Source organism: Polypterus senegalus, chromosome 2 (assembly GCF_016835505.1).
Source record: "Polypterus senegalus isolate Bchr_013 chromosome 2, ASM1683550v1, whole genome shotgun sequence".
Taxonomy (NCBI): Eukaryota; Metazoa; Chordata; class Cladistia; order Polypteriformes; family Polypteridae; genus Polypterus; species Polypterus senegalus.
Window position 1 is genome coordinate 55423286 of NC_053155.1, and position 23324 is coordinate 55446609.

The following is a 23324-nucleotide window of genomic DNA, read 5'->3' on the forward strand; positions in this document are numbered from 1 at the left end:
TTTGTATATTGCCGATAATGTGTATTTATTGGAGCACAGAGCAAGGAATACAAAGAAGTACTGCAGGATTTTACTTCTATTGCGGACCAAGCTTGTGTATATTCTTCTATTTGTGTCCAGGTTCTTATCGCCTGTATATTTGCTGCCCAGTAATAAAACTGAAAGTTAGGTAGAGCCATGCCGCCTTCTGCCTTTTGTCTTTGTAGGGTCGCTCTTTTGATGCGTGGATGTTTTGAATTCCAAATAAATGAGGTTATTGTTGAATCTAATTGCCTAAAGAATGATTTATTAATGTATATTGGAATGTTTTGAAATAAAAAAGGAGCTTAGGAAGAATATTCATCTTAACAGTGTTAATTCTTCCAGCTAGTGTGAGATGAAGGGTTGACCATCTATGCAAGTCTTGTTTAATTTTTTCCATGCAGACGGCAAACTTTTGTTGATATTGAGCTTTATGTTTACTTGTGATATTTACCCCTAGGTATTTAAACTGTTCTGCAATGATAAAAGGTAGGGTGTCTAATCTAATATTATATGCTTGAGAATTCACTGGAAAGAGTACACTTTTATTCAGATTAATTCTGAGACTGGAGATCTTTTGAAATTCTGTGAGTGCTGCTAAGACTGCAGGCACAGAATTTTCTGGGTCCGATATATACAGTACCATATCATCTGCATATAATGAAATTTTCTGTTCCAGTCCTTCTCTGCTAATCCCCTTTATCTGCTCAGTATTTCGACAATGTATTGCCAGTTGTTCAATGGCAATCGCAAACAGCAGTGGTGACAAGAGGCATCCTTGTCTAGTACCACGTTCTAGTTTAAAGTAGTAGGGTTAGTATACAGTAATTTAATCCACGCACAAATGTTCGGGCGAAACCCAAACTTCTCCAATGTAGTAAAAAGGTATTTCCATTCAATCATGTTGAATGCTTTTTATGCATCCAATGATAATAATATTTCTGGGGTGTTTGATTAAGTTGGTTAGTATATTATATTAAACAGGTGTCGAAGATTTGAAGATAAGTGTCGGCCCCTAATAAATCCGGTTTGGTCTTGTGATATTACCAAGGGGAGCACTTTTTCCATCCTTCTAGCTATGATTTTAGAGAGTATTTTAACGTCGTTATTCAGAAGTGAAATTGGTCTGTATGATGCACATTGTAATAAGTCCTTATTTTGTTTTGGAAAAACGGCGATTAGTGCTTGGCAAAAGGTTTGAGGAAGAGATTGGTTATCTCTGGCTTCTGTAAATGTTGCTAATAGGAGTTTCTTGTAAAATTCTGCAGGGTAGCCATCAGGGCCTGCTGCTTTCCCACCTTGGAGTGACTTTATAGCATCTAGTAATTCTGGTAACACCAGAGGTTTATTCAGTTGATTCGCACTAAAAGTGTCTATTTGTGGTATCTGTAATGTATCCAGAAATGCATTAGATTGTGTATTGTCATCTTTAAACTCAGTAGTATATAGGGATCTACTGTATAGTAGTCTCTGAAAGTGTGCATTATATTTTTGTGTTCGACTTTTTTTTTTTATTTGGTCTCGTCCGATGCGAGAGATAGACATCTTAAGTGGAGCTCCGCTAGCAGCGGTGTTATTTTTCGTATTATTTGCTTATTATCCTGAGATATCCTGTATTTATTCAACCCAAGAGGGACTGCTACAATATATGTAAGCATATATAAACATGGCCAACAAGAAAGGTGGTCCTAAAGAATCGAAAACTAAAGCTACACCCAAGCTAAGATCAGCAAGCCCTAGTTCAAGATACGGCCTTGTAGAGACAGACCTGGATCAGATGGGCGAAAGTACAGACTCCTCGGGACCACGGTCTGCTACATCGTCGTCGGCTGAGAGCAAAAAGGGGAGTGAAGGTACGATCATGAGTGCAGATCTCGATAGCTCGCTGATCAGAAAAGATCACCTGAAACTGGAAAAGGCCTTGCACTCCGCAGCTTCAATTACTCCACATGAGCCGGGAGCAGTGGGGACACCGGCTACTTCATCTACGGTACAAGAAAGCACAATTGAAATGTCTAAACTGCAGGTGATGTTCGCTGAGCTCATGCAAGATATAAAGAAAAGCGAGAAGGCTAATGAGAAAACAAGGGTAAAGGCAAATGAAAAACTGAGACAGGAGGTGACACAGGAGTTGAAACAGGCAAATGAATGGCTGCGACAGGAATTGCAACAGGCAAATGAAAGACTGCAACAGGCAAATGAAAGGCTGCGACAGGAGATGCAACTTGAGCTGCGACAGGTGATGGGTAAAATTGAAGAGCACATTCAGGAAAACTCGGTTAAACTGAGCATGCTTACTGATCAATTGGAGGATCTCAAGGAGACATTCACGACTCGGATTGAAATAGCCGAAAATTTAGCTGCCAGTGCCGAGGAAAAAGCAGTAAATGTCAGCTCTGAATGCAAAAAACTCGGAGACAGACTGGCTGCTTTGGAAGATGGAAGCAGAAGGTATAATGTCAGAATTAAAGGTCTGCCTGAGAATCGAGAAAGTTCAAACCCTGTGAAATTCGCAGCTGAACTTCTTTCTAAAATAATCGGGGACAACTTTAAAGCAGAATCTGGGATAGCAGCGGCTTACCGCGTACGCAGATCAAACACCATTAGACCCAGATCTTTTATAATTTGTTTTGAAAGATTATCATTTAAGCTAGAGGTGATGGCACTCCTCAGAAACAAGGAAGATGTTATATATGAAAGTAACCACATTCATATCTTCCCTGACTTCTCTCCAGCAACAGCTACTAAACACGCAGCCTTCTACAACATTAAAGAGAGGTTACGGCAAGCCAGCGTCAAATACAGCCTCTTGTATCCGGCAAAACTGAAAGTGGAATGGCAGGGTCAATTCTATGTCTTCGCTAGCAAGGAAGAAGCAGAAAAGGAATTAAGAAAGCTGATCCCGGGACTATTCTGATACATAATAGTGAATCATGGCGGTTAATGATATAGCAAGGATTAATAATCTACTGTCTGATCTATTTGTTTAAAATACGGGTTTTTATCAGCATATATTCTCATATATTCTCATTATTACTTAGTATTACTAGGGCGCTATCTGTTTATGTTTTATTGTGCTTAATTACTTTTTCTGTTTTCTCTTTTTCTTTTTTTTTCTCTTTTTTTATTAGCTAATTATTTCATCTCTACCCTAAATGAGACTGTTCAATATCATACCTTTGGTTTATTGTTATTGCTATTATTGCATTAAGACTCATTATTCTTATTCTGGACACATTTTTAACCCCATCCCCCGGCTTTATTATCTGGATGTAGCATCCTAATGCACTAAGATTGTGGAAGACTATATATATATATTTTAAGTGCAATAATCTTTTTTTTTTTTTTGGGCTGGGCGCGAGATGAGGGGAGAGACAGCGAGGGGGCTGGCAGGACACGGGCTGTTGAGTGCCCCAGGTCCTAGCGCCCTCCGCCCCGAGTCGGCAGCAGTCTCGCGCCGCTCTACAGGGACGCAGACGGGAAGGAGTCTCTTTTTACGCAGTAAGGAGACTCAGATCGTCAGGGCGTCCCAGAGTGACAGGAGGAATCGAAGGGTGGATGCCCTTTGGGGACTTTTGGGGGTTTTGTGTGCACTTTAATCTTGTATATAGAATTGTAAATAAACGTGTGGTGGTGGATTACAACATGTCTGCCTGTCTGTGCCCGGGTATTGTTCACAGCACCTAATGTTGATGATAAGGAATTTATACAAAATTTATTTTCATCCATTCCCAATCTGAACACTCATAAAGTTATAATGGCTGGGGACTTTAATTGTGTTCTAAATACACTTTTAGATAGGACTTTTTCCACAGGGGAACGGCATCTAACACCGCAAAGATAATTACAAAGTTTATAACTGATCACAACTTATCAGACCCCTGGAGGTTTTTAAACCCAAATTCAAGAACATATTCTTTCTACTCACCAGTACATCATTGCTACTCAAGGATTGATTACTTCTTTATAGACAATTAGTTCTTTCCTATGATTAAATCTTGCAAATACGATGCTATTGTTATTTCGGACCATGCACCTATGGTCTTGGAGCTAAAATTACTAAGCCCCATACACTCACCCCAAGAGATGGCCTCAACCCGCTTCTATTAGCTGACGAGAATTGTACGGAATTTATATCCAAACAACTCAAATTCTTTCTAGAGACAAATACATCCCCCGAGATCTCTGCAGGAATACTCTGGGAAACTCTCAAGGCCTTCTTAGGAGGACAGATTATCTCATATCTTCCACAGAAAAAAATCCGAAGCCAAGAAAGTAGCAGAGATAAAAAGCGAAATTACTAAAATAGATGAAGAACACGCCAGACTACCAAGCGAGACTCTACATAGGAAAAGGCAGGCTCTACATTCAGAATTAAACCTCTTGACAACTAAAGAAACTGAACAACTAATCTATAAATCCAGACATCATTACTATGAACATGCAGAGAAAGCTAATAAGCTTTTAGCTCAACAAATTCACAAGCAAGTGCGCAACGTAATCTCAGTAATCACCAACGCGAACGGGTTTCACAGTTTTTAAGAGGTTGGAAAGGTGAAAATGTGTCACAAAACACTGACAGAACCCTAAACGGAGCGTAAAACCTATGCTAGTATGTTGATTTAGTTTACTTTAGGTCCTATATATGTACCGCATGCCCAGGTAGGGCAAATGGTAGAGACACCAGTGCAGGAAGTGGACAGATGCAACCCTAAGAGAATACCTACTCTATAACTTTTTTAATGTTATTTTTATTTAATTCTATGTTACTACGAGGGGGAGTCAAGTTAAAGTTATAATATGGGATTCATCAGAAAATGGAACAAACCTTAACAAAACTGATAATATAATTTCTCAATGTAGTCTCTGCCCTTCTCAATGCACTTGTGCCACCTGCCTGGAAGTGTCTTGATTCCAGCAGAATAAAAGGTTTTGTCTTGTCCTCGCAACCACTTGTGCACCAGAGTTATTGTCGAACACTGTATGCCAAGGGGTACTACACTCACTAGTACAAGTTACTGTGACTTGCTGGAGACCAATGTGAAGCCTGCTATTCAATACAAGCGGCGGGGACTGCTGTCTCAAGGAGTCCTTTTGCTGCAAGACAATACCCACCTACCCACACACTGCTAAGAACACTAAGGCTTATCTGGAGAAACTGAAGTTTGAGGAATTGCCACATCCTCCTTAATCGCCAGATTTGGCACTGTGTGATTTCCACCTTTTAGGATTCAAGACAGATGACAACGTGAAGAAAGCAGTGCACGAGTGGTAGTGAGGACATGACAAAACCTTTTGTTCTGGTGGAATCCAGCCACTTCCAGGCAGGTGGTGCAAGTGCATTGAGAAGGGTGGACACTACATTGAGAAATGGCATTATCAGTTTTGTTAAGGTTCATTCCATTTTCTGATAAATCCCATTTTCTAACTTTAGTTGGACTCCCCCTCATAATAACATTAAAACTGGTACCACCGGGTGCAAGGCAGGAACCAAGTCTGCAAGGAGCATCTGCGTAGATGTATGCATTATTGATATATGTGAATATTTTTGAGACATACTGTATCTTTAAATCTCTTTAATATGTGTTTCATTTCTTCATTGTCTGCTAGATACAGTTATATCCTGAATGTATAGATCAAAATATGTGATCTTAACTTTCATAAAGATATAAAATGTTTAAAAAGTACATTTAGTCAAGAACAAAGTGGCACAGTGTAGCATTGACAGCTTCATGATCTTGTGTTTGAATCCCATACCTGGATGTTGTCCACATGGAGTTTGTGTCTTCTCCCTGTGTTTGAGTAGGTTTTCTTCTGGGTGTTCTAGTTTTCCTGCTACGTCCCTAAGACATGCAAGTTAGTTTAATTGGCAGCTCTAGACTGACTCCTGTGTGGATGTGTGTAAGTGGACACTGCTATAGTCTGGTGCCCTGTCTCAGTTGTTTCCTCCCTTGCACACAGAGCTACATGGATAGGCCACAGGCTCTCATCATTCTGAATTATACTGAGTTTGGCAATGTCATTTCAATACATTTGGTTATTTTATAAACTTTAGATACCAAAAAAGAATACTTTTGCTGCTGTAACTGTTTAATCTAATCAAAAGTACTTTTTTGCTTTAGGTTTATCATTAATTGACTTTACAGTAATGATTGATGGACACTCATTTTATATACACATCATTGATCCACAGAAGGATGCTGAAAGTAAAAGTGCACCTGAGGATGGTAAGTCAGTTTAATAATATTTTTATTATGTGATAATGTACATTTCCTTTCCCATTTTCACATTTCATTTTATGTATTTGTCTCTCAGACTATAAATTTACAACACTTTTCAGGTATGATTATGTAGTGAAAGTTGTTCATTATAATAGTTTATAATATAAAATACATGCATTGAGGAATGTCTTTGTCAGATCGTGTTATAGTTCTTTAGAGTGAATGGTCATCTAAATGCCAGCCCTGATCTGTGTTGCTTCAGAAGGAAAAGAAATACTTGTGGCTCCAAGTGAAATCAAAAATACACCCTGAGTCATACAACGCTTCACCTGGGTTCACTTGTGATGGCTAAGGCAAGAAGTAGTGAAATGTGTAGACTGTGTGTCATAAATGAATTGTCATGACCTTTTGAGAAAAAATAAATATGGTATGTGAAGCATCATAACTGTTCTGAGTCGCCAAATTTATATTTGCATTCACAAGGTTATTTTTCATTATTCATCCTCAAGGAGTCTTTACTTAATGTCACATCTCACATAAAGCACCATCATAAAGTATCTACTTAATTTTCTTATCTTGTATTTAACTCAATTTCATGCAGCTCACTGTTCCTTGTAAATACGTAGAGAGTAATTGATCAAGATTAAAGATATCTTGTCTTCCTATTAGAAGTGAAGAAGGAGAAGAGATGTGTCAGCAAGTTTGGATCATTTTCAGCTGTTTTAGAAAATGGAATTCACCTTTCTTTTAGTAATTATGGCTCCTCAGGGGAATGCAAAGGTACAAATATTGCTAGTTTATAACAGCAAATAAAGTAATGTTGACTGTCTCGTACTGATTTTTTTCAAAATGTGATAAAAATGTATTTATTTGTTTTGATACAGTGGAAAAAGATCCCAATTTAGAGTCAATGCTGAACATCCCCTCTGTCCAGATGGTTTCTCCTACTCCCTCTCAGCCTGTAACTCCTACAACACCAGTAATACGAGGCAAATCTCCAAAGTTAAAATCTTCCCGTTCCCCTAAAGGTGAAAAGGGAAAAAGCGGTGCTCCGACACCCCCAGTAGTAGAAGAACCTATCAAATGCGAAGAACAGGTAGGTTTTGCTTTCAGTAAAACTATATGTATTTTCGTAATTCAGTTATTTCAATAAAACTCAGAGTAACAACAACATCTGCATTTATCTCTGATCCAGTGAATTAATTTGTTTTGCTCAAGAATTCAAACAGTCGGAATAGTGGCACAGTACATAAGGTCTACTGCAGTTGTATGGGGTTTACAAGTTCTACTTGTGTTGATGTTGGTGTTCAACTAGTGTTCAGTTTCTTCCCATACTCAAAAGGCATGTACAACCCCAACACAGTAAAAGTTGGGAAAGTATGGAAAAAGAAAATAAAAACAGAAAGCAATGATCAATAAACAATAGTAAATGATATTTGACCTGAAAATAATATAGCAGCCCAATAACTGATGTTAGAACTAATGCATTTTATTGCTTTTTAAAAAAAATACTTATTTTGATTTTGATACTTGGAATATCTTCCAAAAAATGTTTGGACAGTAAAAAAGTTTGCCACTTTGTAATGTTACCTTTCTTTCTCAAAATAGATAATAAATGTTTAGGCACTAAAGACACCAATTTATTGAGAGTTTTGGGTGTAATTTTGTCCAATTGTTCTTGAAAACAAGTCTTAAGGTATGCAACTGTATGGGGTCTTCACTGTCGCATTTTCCATTTCAAAATGCACTACACATTCTTAGTTAGGGACAGATTAGTACTGCAAGCAACTGTACCTTCTTCCTATGCACCCATGCTTTTGTAATGCGTACAAAATATGGTTTTTCATTGTCTTGCTGAAATATGCATAGTACTTCATGGATGTAAATTTTGCCATTACTGGTGCCTTTACAAAAGTGCAATTTAACCTTGCCCTGGGTACTGACACAACCCCGTACCATTACAGACACTGGTATCTGGACTTTTAGCTGGCATCCTCTTTGGTGTGGAGGTTACAACATGCATATCTTTCAAAATAGACCTGAAATATTGATTTGTCCATCCACAATATATGTTTCCACTGTGTCCATCCCAGATGCCTCTGTGTACAGAGAAGTTGATGGCACTTTTGCACACTGCTAAAATACAGCTTCCCTTTTGCCTGGTACCGCTGCAACTGGCATTTGTGTATGTAACTACATATTGTGTTGTTTGATAAAGGTTTACTAAAATACTCCTGAACGCATCTTGTTATATCATTTATTGGTGAATGATGGTTCTTTTTGCAGTGTCATCTAAGGGATCGGAGATCAAGGGCAGTCAGCTTAACCTTGCACCCTTGCCCTTTACTCATTAAAATTGTTCCAGATTCCACAAATCACTTAGTTATATTATGCACTGTTGAGGGTGAAATACCCAAATCCCTTCCTATCTTTCTTTTTCTTTGAGAAACATTGCTTTTTAATTTTTTTTATGATTTTCCGTATATTTGTGAGAAAATTGGTGATTTTCGACCCATCTTTTCTTTTAAAGGACTAGGCCTCTATACCAAAGCATGATTACAATTACCTGTTAAACATCTGTTTCTACTCACATTATTATTTACTTTTTTTAACTTATTATTGGCCCTAAATTGCTCCTGCTCAACTTTTTTTTGTAATGTTTGCTGGCCCTCAACAGCAAGAATGGATGTGTATTTACGAAAAAATATGAAATTGACCAGACTAAACATTAAATATCTTGTCTTTGTACTGATTGTGATGGATTACAAGTGAAAAAAGAATTTCAAAATTACTGCTTTATATTTTGTTTTTTTTTTTTGCATTTTCCATATCATCCAGCTTTTCTTGAGTTGGGTATTATATGTAAGACTGATTTTCCCCTTGCAAGAATGAATATAGTGTGACCGTGTTTATGTATGTGAGTATTTTTCTGTGATGGACTGACTTTCCTTCCATTGTTGGTTTATGTCTTGTACCTGATAATGCTATGAGGGTTATGGCTTTTGGAGAAGCTTTATTGTACTAAACAGGTTAAGAAAAATAAGTGGATTGTGATGGGCGGCCGGGTCCCATGCTCGGCCGGGATTCCGCTTCCACACTGGATCCGGGGGAGCAGCCATGGGATGCACTCTACGTCCCCAGGACGTACTTTGGGGCTACAGGTGTGGGACTTCAGGGCTCAGACCTGTTGGGCTCCGTGGCCACCACCCGGAGGAGCTGCACAGCTTAATGAGCCTCTGTGGGCTGGAATGCAGCCACACCTGGAAGTGCAGCCTAATTAGGCCAATTACCACCTGGAGCACTTCTGGGAGGGCTACAAAAAAAGCTTGCAGCCACTACTCAAGAGCCAGAATCAGGAGGAGGAGGACGACGAAGCTTGCTGAGGAGGAGGAGGAGGAGTGGTGGTGGTGGTGGTGGTGGAGGTGGAGGTGGAGGTGGAAGTGGATGAAGAAGAGATAGAGGATAGTGCTTGTGTGTTTATTTGTGCTTGAGATTGTTTTGTGGCTGGAGGGATTACGGGGTAGACGTGCCCTCCAGCTGAAGAAAAATAAAAGAGTGTTTATTTTACAGGTGCCTCACGTGTCCAATCGGTGTCGGGTTGGGCACAATATAGTGCCTTTCTTACAGGATAGAAAAAAGCACAACATAGGTAACACTTCAGACGTAGTAATTTTTTAGTATTGTAGCAACATGATAACTAATTCACTTCTAAAATGCCAGCCGTGAACAGTAATGTGCTGCTGGGCTGTTCAAACAAACTCTTTGTACAGTTGAACTTTTAATGTTAGATTACTGTATCTATAGGCAGTATTAAGAGATTCCTTCATCATATGCTTTAACTAAATTCTCTATGCATGCAAACAGAGGGCAGACTATCATCATCACTACCACATCTGTTTTTTTATTATTTACAGTAAGCATTTATGTGATAGCATGAAGTGTGCATGTATGCATGGCCTACTGTTAAATGGACTCTAATGCATTTTATCAGTGTTTCCTGAAATCAGCCCTATAGTTATCAGATACTCTTTTTATATTCCAATTTATTTAAAATCTGGAAGCAACTCTTGCCTGAAATTGGACTTCTAGTATAATTGAACTGGTTGTGATTTTTTTCTCTTCAACTTTAAATTAAAGGGCACAGACACACACACACACACCAAGCACACTCTAGGGACAATTTAGACTCGCCAGTGCACCTAACCTGCATGTCTTTAAACTGTGGGAGGAAACCAGAGTACCCGGAGGAAACCCACGCAAACACGGGGAGAACATGCAAACTCCACGCAGGGAGGACCTGGGAAGTGAACCCGGATCTCCTAACTAAGACAAACAAACAGTTTGCATATTATAGAGGTGTTGTTTTACTAACATGCTAGGGTTTTATGAGGGAAGAAAAACTCCAGGTAGCACTGGGGAGATGGCTATTATTTAATCTGAATTTTACATTCTATTGTTTGAGCAGTTTAGCTCTATAAGTGGCACATATTCTGGATGACGTATAAATAAGTCCAGAATTGACTGAAATGCAAAAAAATAGTAATTATGGTGCAGGTGATTTGTTTTGTGATTGTATTTTCTCAATTACAGGAACTGTCCTGGTAGTTTTGGGCATTAATTCAGATCATCAGACTCTTATACTAGAGAAAATTATATATAAAGCAAACTCTTAAATTTGTAAATTGCTATAATTTAAGTTAATTACTACATACATTATATACCTTCATTAAAGTATTTGCAAGTGAAATTGGACAAATTTAAAATTTAGGTATATACATGGCAGAGTAAGTTTAATGTTAATAAATGTGAAGTCTCATACATGGTAGTATTCTGCAATAAACTGACCATCTGCACAGGGCTTATTCCTGCCTTGAACCCAGTACTGGCACCATAGGATTTGACCCCGAACTGGATTATGCTGGTTTGATAATGTTATGGTAGTAGTAATACTTTTACATTTGCTTTGTTATATTTTCTGGGAAATTTGGACTGCTCTCAATTCATATGTCATTGTGCATCGTGGCCAATTTTATTAAAAGTGTAGTAAATTTCATAAAATGTGTGTGTGTGTACATATATATATTTATATTTATAAATATAAATACATATTTACGTATTTATATATATTATTTATTTATTTTCTTTTACAAATATGTTTCATTGTAGGTCATCTCTGATTTATTGCAGGTAATAGATGATACTACACCTACAGAAGCCACAGATGATAGTTTACTAGGACCAGCTTTCCAGACCCTGAATGTGTGCACTCCCAATGGACTATTAGTAAACTATATTACGGAGTCTTCATTAGGTCAGTCTAGTTTGTGTTGAAATTTTTAAGGATATAAGAATTTTTTATTTTAGGTAGTCAGTATTGTGTAGCATTTAAAGTGCACGACTCTTAAGTCACAAACTTTTGGTTCATTTCCTGTCTTTGACTCACGGTGTGTACCTAATTATGTTCCCTAACCTCTCTGTGCTCCAGTTGTGAAAAAAATGGAAATAATTGTAACTTGTAATTGTAACACACACACACCGTGACAATGTAAACTCTTGCACATTTTTTAAATATAGAAAAGTCCATATAAGAAAGAGAAGAGCAGATGAAATACAAACAAAAAGCAACTAAGCACAAACTCTGGACCCAGGATGCTAGTAGTCTAGTGAGGGAACAATAGCAAGAATTATGTAATCATGTGCATAACAATAATAATTTCCAGTTTCATAATCGAAAAGCAAAGTACAATTAAAATACTTTGTGACGAAATCTGGTTAATATATTGAGAGTATTCTCAAGTCTAAAGAGCTTTTAAACATAATACTTATTATTCATTCTTTTATCTGGAACTCATATTGAAAGAAATCCTCATTTTTACTCAGAAATTAATTATTCTTAAAAGCACAAATGTCTTTCTGTTATTAGTTCAAATTTGCAAGGAAGAATGTTTTACTCCATGGACTCTATATGAGTTGGATAATGTTTAATGAGGCTTATTGAAGACCTACATGATTTATCACAAGTTCTCCAAGAGACATGACCATGTGCAAAATATTTAAACTTGAAGGGAACTGTTGTACATTATCTTCAAGTGAAACTTGACAAGACAAGATATATCTAGAGCACTGGACTTTATTGCACCGAGTATAACATACTGTACTTTAATAGTGAATCTTCACAGCTGTTGAATTAGCCCAAGTATTTAAGTTCCATCATATATCAACCTACAGGAAGGATTCTTTCAAAGCCATTGTCTACATTCTGCAGACATAAATGATCAATTTTGGGATCCTACACTACTGTTCATGTTGTCCATGTCATTAATTTTGGTTGTTGACTAAGAAGTGGCAACTTCCACCTGTTGCTTACAAACACATGATTCACCAGGCAAACAGCAGTGAAGGGCAAAAAGGAATCACTTCAAAGAAGTCCTTAAGTCCATCATCCTGTTGAAGATGAAGAAAATGTATGTATAAAGGATCACTAAATTGGGACGATTTGTAGCACAGACATGAACATTAAACCTGTGCCATGACCAAAATCAATAATCTACGCCAGCCATCCATATGTCAACAATTGCAATACATTCGCTTCATTAACCTGCACTGAGACTTTAGCATCTTGATTTGCCCATTCTTTCTAGTAAGCTGGGGATTAATGGGCACATTCAATGTTTGCCTTGTGGTAGCTTTGTTTAAAGATTGACTTGATACAGCCATGTATGGCCAGAGAATACAAAAAAAAAAAAATCAGACATGCTGATCATTTCAAAAACAAAACCAAGAAGCAGGTAAAATTCAGACAAAATGCTGATAAGGAGTTTGAAACACATATATATAGGAGAAACATTAGCAAAAGCAGAAACAACACTGGAGATAAACAAAATTTCAAAATATGAACTAACAGGTACTTATGAGAAAGCAGAATTAAACTAGTTGCAATAATTTAATATTGTTTTGTGACAGGAACAAAATGAGATTTATGAATTATAGCTAATAGCTGTATAATAACTGATAACACTCCACAACTTACAAGAACAATGGCAAGAGACAAGTCATGCATTAAAGGTGTAGGCAAGGGCACAGGGACAGGCAGTTCCTACAGCAAAACATGACAACACCCCTCACACCAGCGACACATTCAATAGAACATGAATTGTTCTCAAGTTGTTTGGCAGTTTTAGATTCACCATGTGTGTATCTCTAAGAGCTCCCTGAGATCAGCATCCAGTGTGAGTCTGATGATGTTGAATGAGGTCCATTAAAGACCTACAGACTTTATCAGAAGTTCTCCAAGAGACCTGGCCATGACCATCACTATGTGCAAATTAGTAAACTTAGAGCAAACTGTTGCACAGCACTCTTTATATCCACCTGATGCTGCTGGGATAGGATCTGGCACTCTGTGACCCAGAATTATATTAAGCAGATTGGGTAATGTTATGTAATGTGTGTATTCAAAGAGTAAAAGGCAGGAAGCTGACTGTAATGTATATTTTTGTTTGTTTTGAGAAAACTCTGACATTGTGAATTGTGCTAAAAATGTAATCAATGGCTTAAAAATTACTTGGAACTTAACTGTTTTCACAACGTAACTGTTGCTTTCAGGTATACAGTACGAGAACATGCAAATTTCTAACAAAATCCTTGTTAGGCAGAAATATCCCATGCAAGACAACACATCTTATCGGTTAGAGAGAAAGCCACTCACTGTAATAGAAGAGTTGTCAAGAGTCATTACAAGTGAAGGAACTGTAATCAGATGCATGAGAGATGGATCCATACAGGTAAACAAAATCAGTTTTTAATTTCCATTTCTTTCCACACTTTTCATTTAAATCACAATAAAATACAGTACTCTTCATCACTAAAAACTGATGTAATGAAACGACAAAAGACTCACAGTTGCTAGAGGGTTTTCATTTTTTACTTTTGTCCTACCACTGTAACAAAAGGTGATCTAATGCCAATGTTTTCTAGAGCATGGAGCACATCTTCAAAAAAAAAAAATAAAGGAAGACTCTGCTTTTATGTTAATTTGCCATTCGACACCCTTTTTTCATGAAATTTTATCCTGCTCTTTTACTTGTTACTACAGCTCTTCTTTACTGCTATCCCTTGTCTCCTTTCTTCTTGGACCCTGTGCTCCTCTTTCATTTAAACCATCTCCTTGTTCTTCATCTGCTAAGAGGTATGCCCACCCTTTACAATTACCAATCACCTCTTACAACCCTCTCAATTAAAGTACTCTGTTTTTCCATTAGTCCATCAGTGGCTGACTGCATATCACAATATTTTTGTGACCATAAATGTCTCACTTATCTATAAGAATTTTCTATGAAATGTTACTGTCACAATTTGTTTAACCCTTTGTTTTCTAGTTTCTTTTTGCTGATGGTACTGTAATACATCGGACAGATTACACTGTCCCTCAGCCAGAAGAGCCAGCACCAAGTCCACAAGAGGTTGCACCACCACCACCAAAGAAAGATTCTAAAGAAGATACAGATAAAAAAGGTACAGGTATAACAACACCTGAAAAGTTTGGGATGTTTAGTGATCCTTCTTGGGGATTACCTTGATGATGTTGCAAATCAAAATATTCTTTTTGGTACACCAACAACACTGCACGGTTCAAAACAGTAATGACAAATGGGCCTAGTGACAGTTGTTTGGAAGAGAAATCCACACAGCTATTGAATGGTCACTGTACTGTTATTATGCCACAAACAAAAGTTGTAACATAAAACTAGAGGGGAAGCAGAAAACACAAATGGAGTCACAACACAAAACCATGTAAATTAAAGAGTAACTGCATTGTGCAATTTATAGCACCACAGTACTGTATGAGCAGTCCCTTGCAAAAAATGTAAATTTCAGAAGCTGTACATTTGGTACCTTGTGGTAATGTACTGCAGTTATCTGGTGGTCCTGCATTTCCAGTAGCATGTAGTATGTCAGTGCAAGAAGCAGCCTGCAGGTAAATAAATGGAGTTGAATGGAGGAACCAAAGTGCTGCTGTGAGGATCCAGGTTTAGCTATGCAGCTGGACAGAGTTAAGAGAGGCTACAAGTCGATCAGCAGTCTTGAACACAGGAGTCAGAAGCAAGTCTAATGACTTGTGTGTAGCTGTGTTTGGTGTACTCCCAGATGGGCTTAAAGTGGAGAAGGACAAACAAACCGTAATTGCCTTTACTACACTGGCATGTAGACTTGTCATGCTCAACTGGAAGAATCCTAACTCACCTCAGTGGGTAAGTGATGTTGAAATTTTGAATTTTTTCTATCTATTTATTCTATTTGAAATTAGAACAATCAAATTCTCACTTAGAGGATCTGTACAAAACATTTTTTTAAAACCTGACAGGATCTAATCAATTACTGTACATTTTTGAATAAGCATTTAAATTGAGGAAGCAGATTCTCTCCCTGATTTTAAATTTACTTTTATTAAATTTCATCTTCCACAAAAAAAAAGAGAGAGGGGATCGGAACAAGTTGGATGCAAGTTGTTAGGTGTGCAATAGAATCCAGTCTGTGACCATGTACAGTATGTGGAGAGGGACAAGTAAGGTGAAATGTGACTCCCAGTGCTGGTATGTGTATTTTGCATTTTGTTGGTGTTCCCTGTGGCCCTTTACAGTGTTGAAGTTTGGAAAGGCACACTAGGATTTAGCAGTTCTGTTCTGTTGTGAAGTAAAACAATATTTATGCCTGTTTGTTTCAGAGCTCATACTGTTAATCATATGAGGTGTCTGCTTGTCTGTCACATTACAATGTTTCCAGTACAGAAATTAAGGCATCCAAATCAACAGATATCCAGTTTAATTGCTATCTGCAATACCTAATATTGACATGGACCTTTTGCAAGGCATTGCACATAATGTGATGTTATGCATTCGACTGTGTTTTCTCTTTAATTGACATGATTTTTGCTCTTTCTCCATATGTGAGTGATGGTTCTCCTTGCATTATACATTTTGTTTTGCAAGTGTTCTCATGATCCTATAAATTATAGAGTGTCGTGGCCCTTTACGGGCTGTGCTGGATTTCCCTCTGCTCATTTATCAATGCCCCCTTTTCTCACCACACATTTCTCTGCACTCTTTTATCCTGTGTGCTTTTGTCATGCCACCATCCTGTTCAAATACAATAATGAGTCAGTATTTAATTTATCACAAGCCTAACACAAACAATGACTGGCTACAATATGCCAAATCAAAGTGCCTGTTATTTATCATTGAAGGGTGTGGGATGGCACTACACTACATACCCCTTCCTCTCTCCCAGTCTTTTAAAGGTTACATGCTTACCTTCTTCACATTATCCTTGTCCATATCCTCTTAATTGTCTCTTTTTATATTCATCCATCCCATATTCTACCAAATTTTGACTTTAACAGTAATACAAAAAATTTGAGGTGTGGGAGGAAATCAGAGTAATATAAGAAAACCCAAACTTCAGGCTGTGAGCTTTGGGATTCTACATTAGTCTCCTGAAGCTGTGAGACAGCAGCATTAATGCCGTATTGTGCCAACATTAGAATAATAACAATATATCCATCCATCCATTATCCAGCCTGCTATATCCTAATTACAGGGTCATGGGGGTCTGCTGGAGCCAATCCCAGCCAACACAGGGTGCAAGGCAGGAAATAAACCCCGGGCAGAGCACCAGCCCACCGCAGAATATCCATCCATCCATCCATCCTCTTCCGCTTATCCGAGGTCGGGTCGCGGGAGCAGCAGCTTAAGCAGAGAGGCCCAGACTTCCTTCTCCCCGGCCACTTCTTCCAGCTCTTCCGGGAGAATCCCAAGGCGTTCCCAGGCCAGCTGGGAGACATAGTCCCTCCAGCGTGTCCTGGGTCTTCCCCGGGGCCTCCTCCCGGTTGGACGCCCGAACACCTCACCAGGGAGGCGTCCAGGAGGCATCCTGATCAGATGCCCGAGCCACCTCATCTGACTCCTCTCGATGCGGAGGAGCAGCGGCTCTACTCTGAGCCCCTCCCGAATGACTGAGCTTCTCACCCTATCTTTAAGGGAAAGCCCAGACACCCTGCGGAGGAAACTCATTTCAGCCGCTTGTATTCGCGATCTCGTTCTTTCGGTCACTACCCATAGCTCATGACCATAGGTGAGGGTAGGAGCATAGATCGACTGGTAAATTGAGAGCTTTGCCTTACGGCTTAGCTCCTTTTCACCACGACAGACCGATGCAGAGCCCGCATCACTGCGGATGCCGCACCGATCCGCCTGTCGATCTCACGCTCCATTCTTCCCTCACTCGTGAACAAGACCCCGAGATACTTGAACTCCTCCACTTGGGGCAGGATCTCTCCCCCAACCCTGAGAGGGCACTCCACCCTTTTCCGGCTGAGGACCATGCTCTCGGATTTGGAGGTGCTGATTCTCATCCCAGCCTCTTCACACTCAGATCCAGAGAGAGCTGAAGATCACGGCCTGATGAAGCAAACAGGACAACATCATCTGCAAAAAGCAGTGACCCAATCCTGAGTCCACCAAACCGAACCCCTTCAACACCCTGGTTGCGCCTAGAAATTCTGTCCATAAAAGTTATGAACAGAATCGGTGACAAAGGGCAGCCCTGGCGGAGTCCAACTCTCACTGGAAACGGGCTCGACTTACTGCCGCAATGCGGACCAAGCTCTGACACCGGTTGTACAGAGACCAACAGCTCTTATCAGGGGTCCGTACCCCATACTCCCGAGCACCCCCACAGGATTCCCGAGGGACACGGTCGAATGCCTTTTCCAAGTCCACAAAACACATGTAGACCGGTCGGGCAAACTCCCATGCACCCTCCAGGACTCTGCTAAGGGTGAAGAGCTGGTCCACTGTTCCGCGACCAGGACTAAAACCACACTGTTCCTCCTGAATCCGAGGTTCACTATCCGACGGACCCTCCTCTCCAGAACCCCAATAGACTTTTCCAGGGAGGCTGAGGAGTGTGATCCCTCTATAGTTGGAACACACCCTCCGTCCCCTTTTAAAGAGGGGACCACCACCCCGGTCTGCCAATCCAGAGGCACTGTCCCGATGTCCATGCGATGTTGCAGAGACGTGTCAACCAAGACAGTCCTACAACATCCAGAGCCTTAAGGAACTCCGGGCGATCTCATCCACCCCGGGCCCTGCCACCAAGGAGTTTTTGACCACCTCGGTGACTTCAGTCCCAGAGATGGGAGAGCCCACCTCAGAGTCCCCAGGCTCTGCTTCCTCATTGGAAGGCATGTTAGTGGGATTGAGGAGGTCTTGAAGTACTCCTCCCACCGACCCATAACGCCCGAAGTCGAGGTCAGCAGCGCACCATCCCCACCATATACGGTGTTGACACTGCACTGCTTCCCTCCTGAGACGCCGGACGGTGGACCAGAATCTCCTCGAAGCCGTCCGAAAGTCGCTCTCCATGGCCTCCAAACTCCTCCCATGCCCGAAGTTTTGCCTCAGCAACAACCGAAGCCGCGTTCGCTTGGCCTGCCGGTACCTATCAGCTGCCTCCAGAGACCCACAGGACAAAAAGTCCTATAGGACTCCTTCTTCAGCTTGACGGCATCCTCACGCGGTGTCCACCAACGGGTTCGGGATTGCCGCCACGACAGGCACCACCACCTTGCGGCCACAGCTCCGTCAGCCCCTCAACAATAGAGGCACGGAACATGGCCCATTCGACTCAATGTCCCCACCTCCCTCGGGACGGGTTGAAGTTCTGCCGGAGGTGGGAGTTGAAGCTACTTCTGACAGGGGACTCTGCCAGCCGCTCCCAGCAGACCCTCACAACACGCTTGGGCCTACCAGGTCTGACCGCATCTTCCCCACCATGAAGCCAACTCACCACCAGGTGGTGATCAGTTGACAGCTCCGCCCCTCTCTTCACCCGAGTGTCCAAGACATATGGCCGCAAGTCCACGACACGACCACAAAGTCGATCATCGACCTGAGGCCTAGGGTGTCCTGGTGCCAAGTGCACATATGAACACCCTTATGCTTGAACATGGTGTTCGTATGGACAATCCATGACGAGCACAGAAGTCCAATAACAAAACACCGCCGGGTTCAGATCGGGGCCATTCCTCCCAATCCCTGTCTCAGGTCTCACTGTCATTGCCCACGTGAGCATTGAAGTCTCCCAGCAAAACGAGGGAATCCCCAGAAGGTATGCCCTCTAGCAACCCTCCAGAGACTCCAAAAGGGTGGATACTCCAAACTGCTGTTCGGGCGATATGCACAAACAACAGTCAGGACCCTTCCCCACCCGGCGGAGGGAGGCCACCCTCTCGCCCACCGGGGTAAACCCCAATGCACAGGCTCCAAGTCGGGGGGCAATAAGTATGCCCACACCTGCTCGGCGCCTCACCGGGGCAACTCCAGAGTGGTAGAGAGTCCAGCCCCTCTCAAGGAGATTGGTTCCAGAGTCCAAGCTGTGCGTCGAGGTGAGTCCGACTATATCTAGCCGAACCTCTCGACCTCGCACTAGCTCAGGCTCCTTCCCTTTCAGAGAGGTGACATTCCACGCCCCAAGAGCCAGTTTCTGTAGCCGAGGATCAGACCGCCAAGGTCCCGCCCGCCACCACCCAACTCACACTGCACCCAACCTCCTTGGCCCCTCCCATAGGTGGTGAGCCCATGGGGAGGAGGACCCACGTTACCTCTTCGGGCTGTGCCCGGCCGAGCCCCATGGGTGCAGGCCCGCCACCAGGCGCCGCCATCGAGCCCCACCTCCAGGCCTGGCTCCAGAGGGGGCCCGTGACCAGCGTCCGGCAAGGGAAAACGTTGTCCAAAGTTTTTGCTCTTCATCGGAGGTTTGTTGAACCGCTCTTTGTCTCATCCCTCACCTAGGACCAGTTTTCCTTGGTGGTTCTACCAGGGCATAAAGCCCCGGACAACATAGCTCCTAGGATCATTGGGACACGCAAACCCCTCCACCACGATAAGGTGACGGTTCAAGGAGGAGCACCGCAGAATAACAACATATAATTTGTAATATTCTTTTTCCATTTTCTACAAATGGACCTCAGGACAAAGAATTTAAAAATCACAAATAAAGATAAAGTACCAGATAACTAAATGATATAAAAATGATTCATAGTGCAACTGACTGAAATCAATCTGTTTACTGAACTCTATATTTACATCTACATCTGTACATTCATTTTTATGTGTGTCTAATTGTGTTTTGTGATGGAGTGGCACCGTGTCCAGGGCTGGTTCCTGCTTTGCACCCAAAAGTGTTGCTGGAATGAGCTGCAATGTCCTATAAGCCATTAACAGAATAAAAAGTATTAAAACAAAAGATAAATGGTTGGATGGATGAAAGGAAGGGTGTAGAGTTAAATCAGAGTATAGGTCATAATATGCTAAAATGTGACAACCATAGTCCTGCCCTCTATTGGTCACAGATAACAGCACCTTCTCTAAATTACCTTTTAAAGGACAAGCAGACAGGGTCCTATTGAAACTGTCATTCCAGACAGATATATTTTATTTCCAGTTTCTGATATCTGACAACCTTGTTGATTCTTGGAGGAAACTGGCACTTAATCTATTACCCTATACACTAGGTCAGGGTTTTCAGTTAGACCACTTCCAAGATTCATCTAAAGTTAATGGGTCACTTCACTTTTCAATGGTGTGAACCATGTAAAGATATTAGTAATATTCTCTAAAGATGTTGATTTTCTTGAGGACTGATATCCTTACTTGCTGTATTGAATGAAGAATGCTGTCACAGTGTTTGACGGGTAAAGCAGACATGCTTCTAGGCATCTTTATTTTCCTTTTTTCCCAATTTTTCCCAGTTTTTCCCAGTTCCTCTTATGTCTGGGCCACAGGAGACACAATCAAAAGAACAACATTGAAACTTTAGATCTGCTCTGACTAACCCAATTTAAAGCCTGCCCTCTTATGAACTAGCTCTCTTACCTTGTTGCTTGCTATCACTCTGTATGACGTATGTGCCTTCTAGGTGTGGTCACACTTCTCAGAGTGCCATGCAGGACCAGAAGCTGTGAACTAAATAGACCCCCTTTCATCTATGGGTCTCAAGCATTAGGATAGCTGTGGTTTATTCCTTTCTCTGCCTTTCTAGCACATCATAATTTTATACACATGCTTTACACATGCTTCTTTAATGATTATTTTATTAGCTCCTGCATGTTTTATATTTACACATTAATTTCAAGTGATTAGAGTTGATTTTCTGAATGTCCAAATGTCATTATTTTTTACAGGAAAATCTTCTCATCAAGCAAATCCCACCCCCATTAAGGCTGAACCAGTTGAAGTTAATGGCTCAGAGGCAAAGCCTGCCACAGGAGGATCACAAGACATGACAATAGTAACTTTGCTTACAACTACACCATCTGGTCATAGAATAGCAACAAAGGGTTCTGAAAAAATTGAAATGAAGAATTTGAATGCTTTCAAAGCCACAGATCCAGTCACCAAAGAGGTTAGCAATTTTCAAGTGCACGCCTTGAATAAATTGTGGTTTACACATTTACCCAAACTGCTACAACAAGGATTAGAATTGTATATATACAGTATATATTTCTTTTCATTCGAAGTATCTATCTATCTATCTATCTATCTATCTATCTATCTATCTATCTATCTATCTATCTATCTATCTGTTATTAGACATTCCTATATATCAGTTTTTCATTTTTTCCCCCATTATCTTAGGTGTATTATTAAATATATCAAAGTCTTTCACAGGGAAATATAGATTGAAGATCAGAGTATAATTATGCTACTCTGGGGGATTTTGGAGAAACCTTTTTTTTTGTAATGTCATACCAATTTACTTCGTCATTTTGTCCAGCAGGGAACATTAACTCCACGAATGGACCAGGTTTAATGTTTGGAAATACACTGAGGGAGGATACTGAAGTTATGTTTACAGTACACCTTAAAGGCACAACAAAATAGCAACAACCAATTGCATCACAAATAATAATTTTATACTTAGTCTGTATTAAAGAGTCATTTGGCATACAGTCTGTTTAAGTAGGCTGTAAATTAGTGTAGTCAATGAACATCTTCAGGGTGAATGGTTCTGTAGCTGTTAGGAAATGCTCTCTCTCTCGCGCACGCACGCTTTCTCTCTCTCTCTCTCTCTCTCTCTCTCTCTCTCTCTCTCTCTCTCTCTCTCTCTCTCTTTGTTAGCTGAGGTCCTTTTGGTGCTCTAGCTGTCATTATATGCCATTATATTATATGGCATTATAAAGGTTACAGAGGTTTGTTTTCTTCAGGTGTGCTGCTCACTGGAGTTTTTCTTTTCCTCTCATCCATTGCTAACTGGTCTTAGTTCAACAATAATGTTAATGGACAGATATTGTTAGCTTCAGTTTATGTTAATCAGTTTTACATACAGATACAAATCTGTGTATGAGTTTGCATTATCTAATTAGTAATTGTTAAAATGATAATTGCATTTTATCTTTGGATTTGTTACAGTATTCTTAGCACTATACAAAAAAAAAAATGAATTGAATTGAATTTGTAAGTCTCAGGGCTGAGTAGATCAGTGGTTGTGGTGGACCAGCATGTCTGGGGATGTGAGATGTAGTAACACATTTTTTGTAACTTTAAGATGATAATATTTTGGTGCAACAAACCAATCACTGTCTAACCTGGAAGCCATAAAAAAAAAAAGATTGTTTTCAGAATTTTGTGCTGCTCACCCCTTGTCACCACAACACAAGTCATATAGGCAAAAGGTAACTACTTTTAAAGATATCTAACATCAAATCAGTGATGTTGTATGAGATCGATAATATGCATGCATACATATGATTTGAGAGCCAGGAAAATGTCACCTGTAAAGTGCACTCTTTGTAGTCCCCTTTTTTGATTTATCTGTTTTACATGGGGGCTGGGAAAGCCAATATGTTTGACTATTTCACTGGTTATAAATATAAATAAATAATAAAACATTGTTTCTGTGCTACTCATTTATCTCCACTCTGCAGTCTTAGATTGATTACAGTATAGCATTTATTTCTGCATGTAGATGTTACAAACCGTTTCACTTGTTTTTGCTGCTGCAGATTTTCTGCAGTTTACA

At 40.3% G+C, this 23324-nt stretch overlaps 1 protein-coding gene across 1 annotated transcript in view; it reads left to right on the forward strand.

The window, feature by feature from the left end:
- Positions 1 to 23324, forward strand: part of spag17 (sperm associated antigen 17) — a 164571-nt gene that overhangs the window by 84708 nt on the left and 56539 nt on the right. Inside the window, exons 23-29 of the mRNA XM_039743723.1 lie at positions 6144 to 6248; positions 6912 to 7022; positions 7127 to 7338; positions 11430 to 11553; positions 13848 to 14026; positions 14621 to 14756; positions 21487 to 21707. Coding sequence (XP_039599657.1) covers positions 6144 to 6248; positions 6912 to 7022; positions 7127 to 7338; positions 11430 to 11553; positions 13848 to 14026; positions 14621 to 14756; positions 21487 to 21707 — 1088 coding nt within the window. The remainder of the gene's footprint in view (positions 1 to 6143; positions 6249 to 6911; positions 7023 to 7126; positions 7339 to 11429; positions 11554 to 13847; positions 14027 to 14620; positions 14757 to 21486; positions 21708 to 23324) is intronic.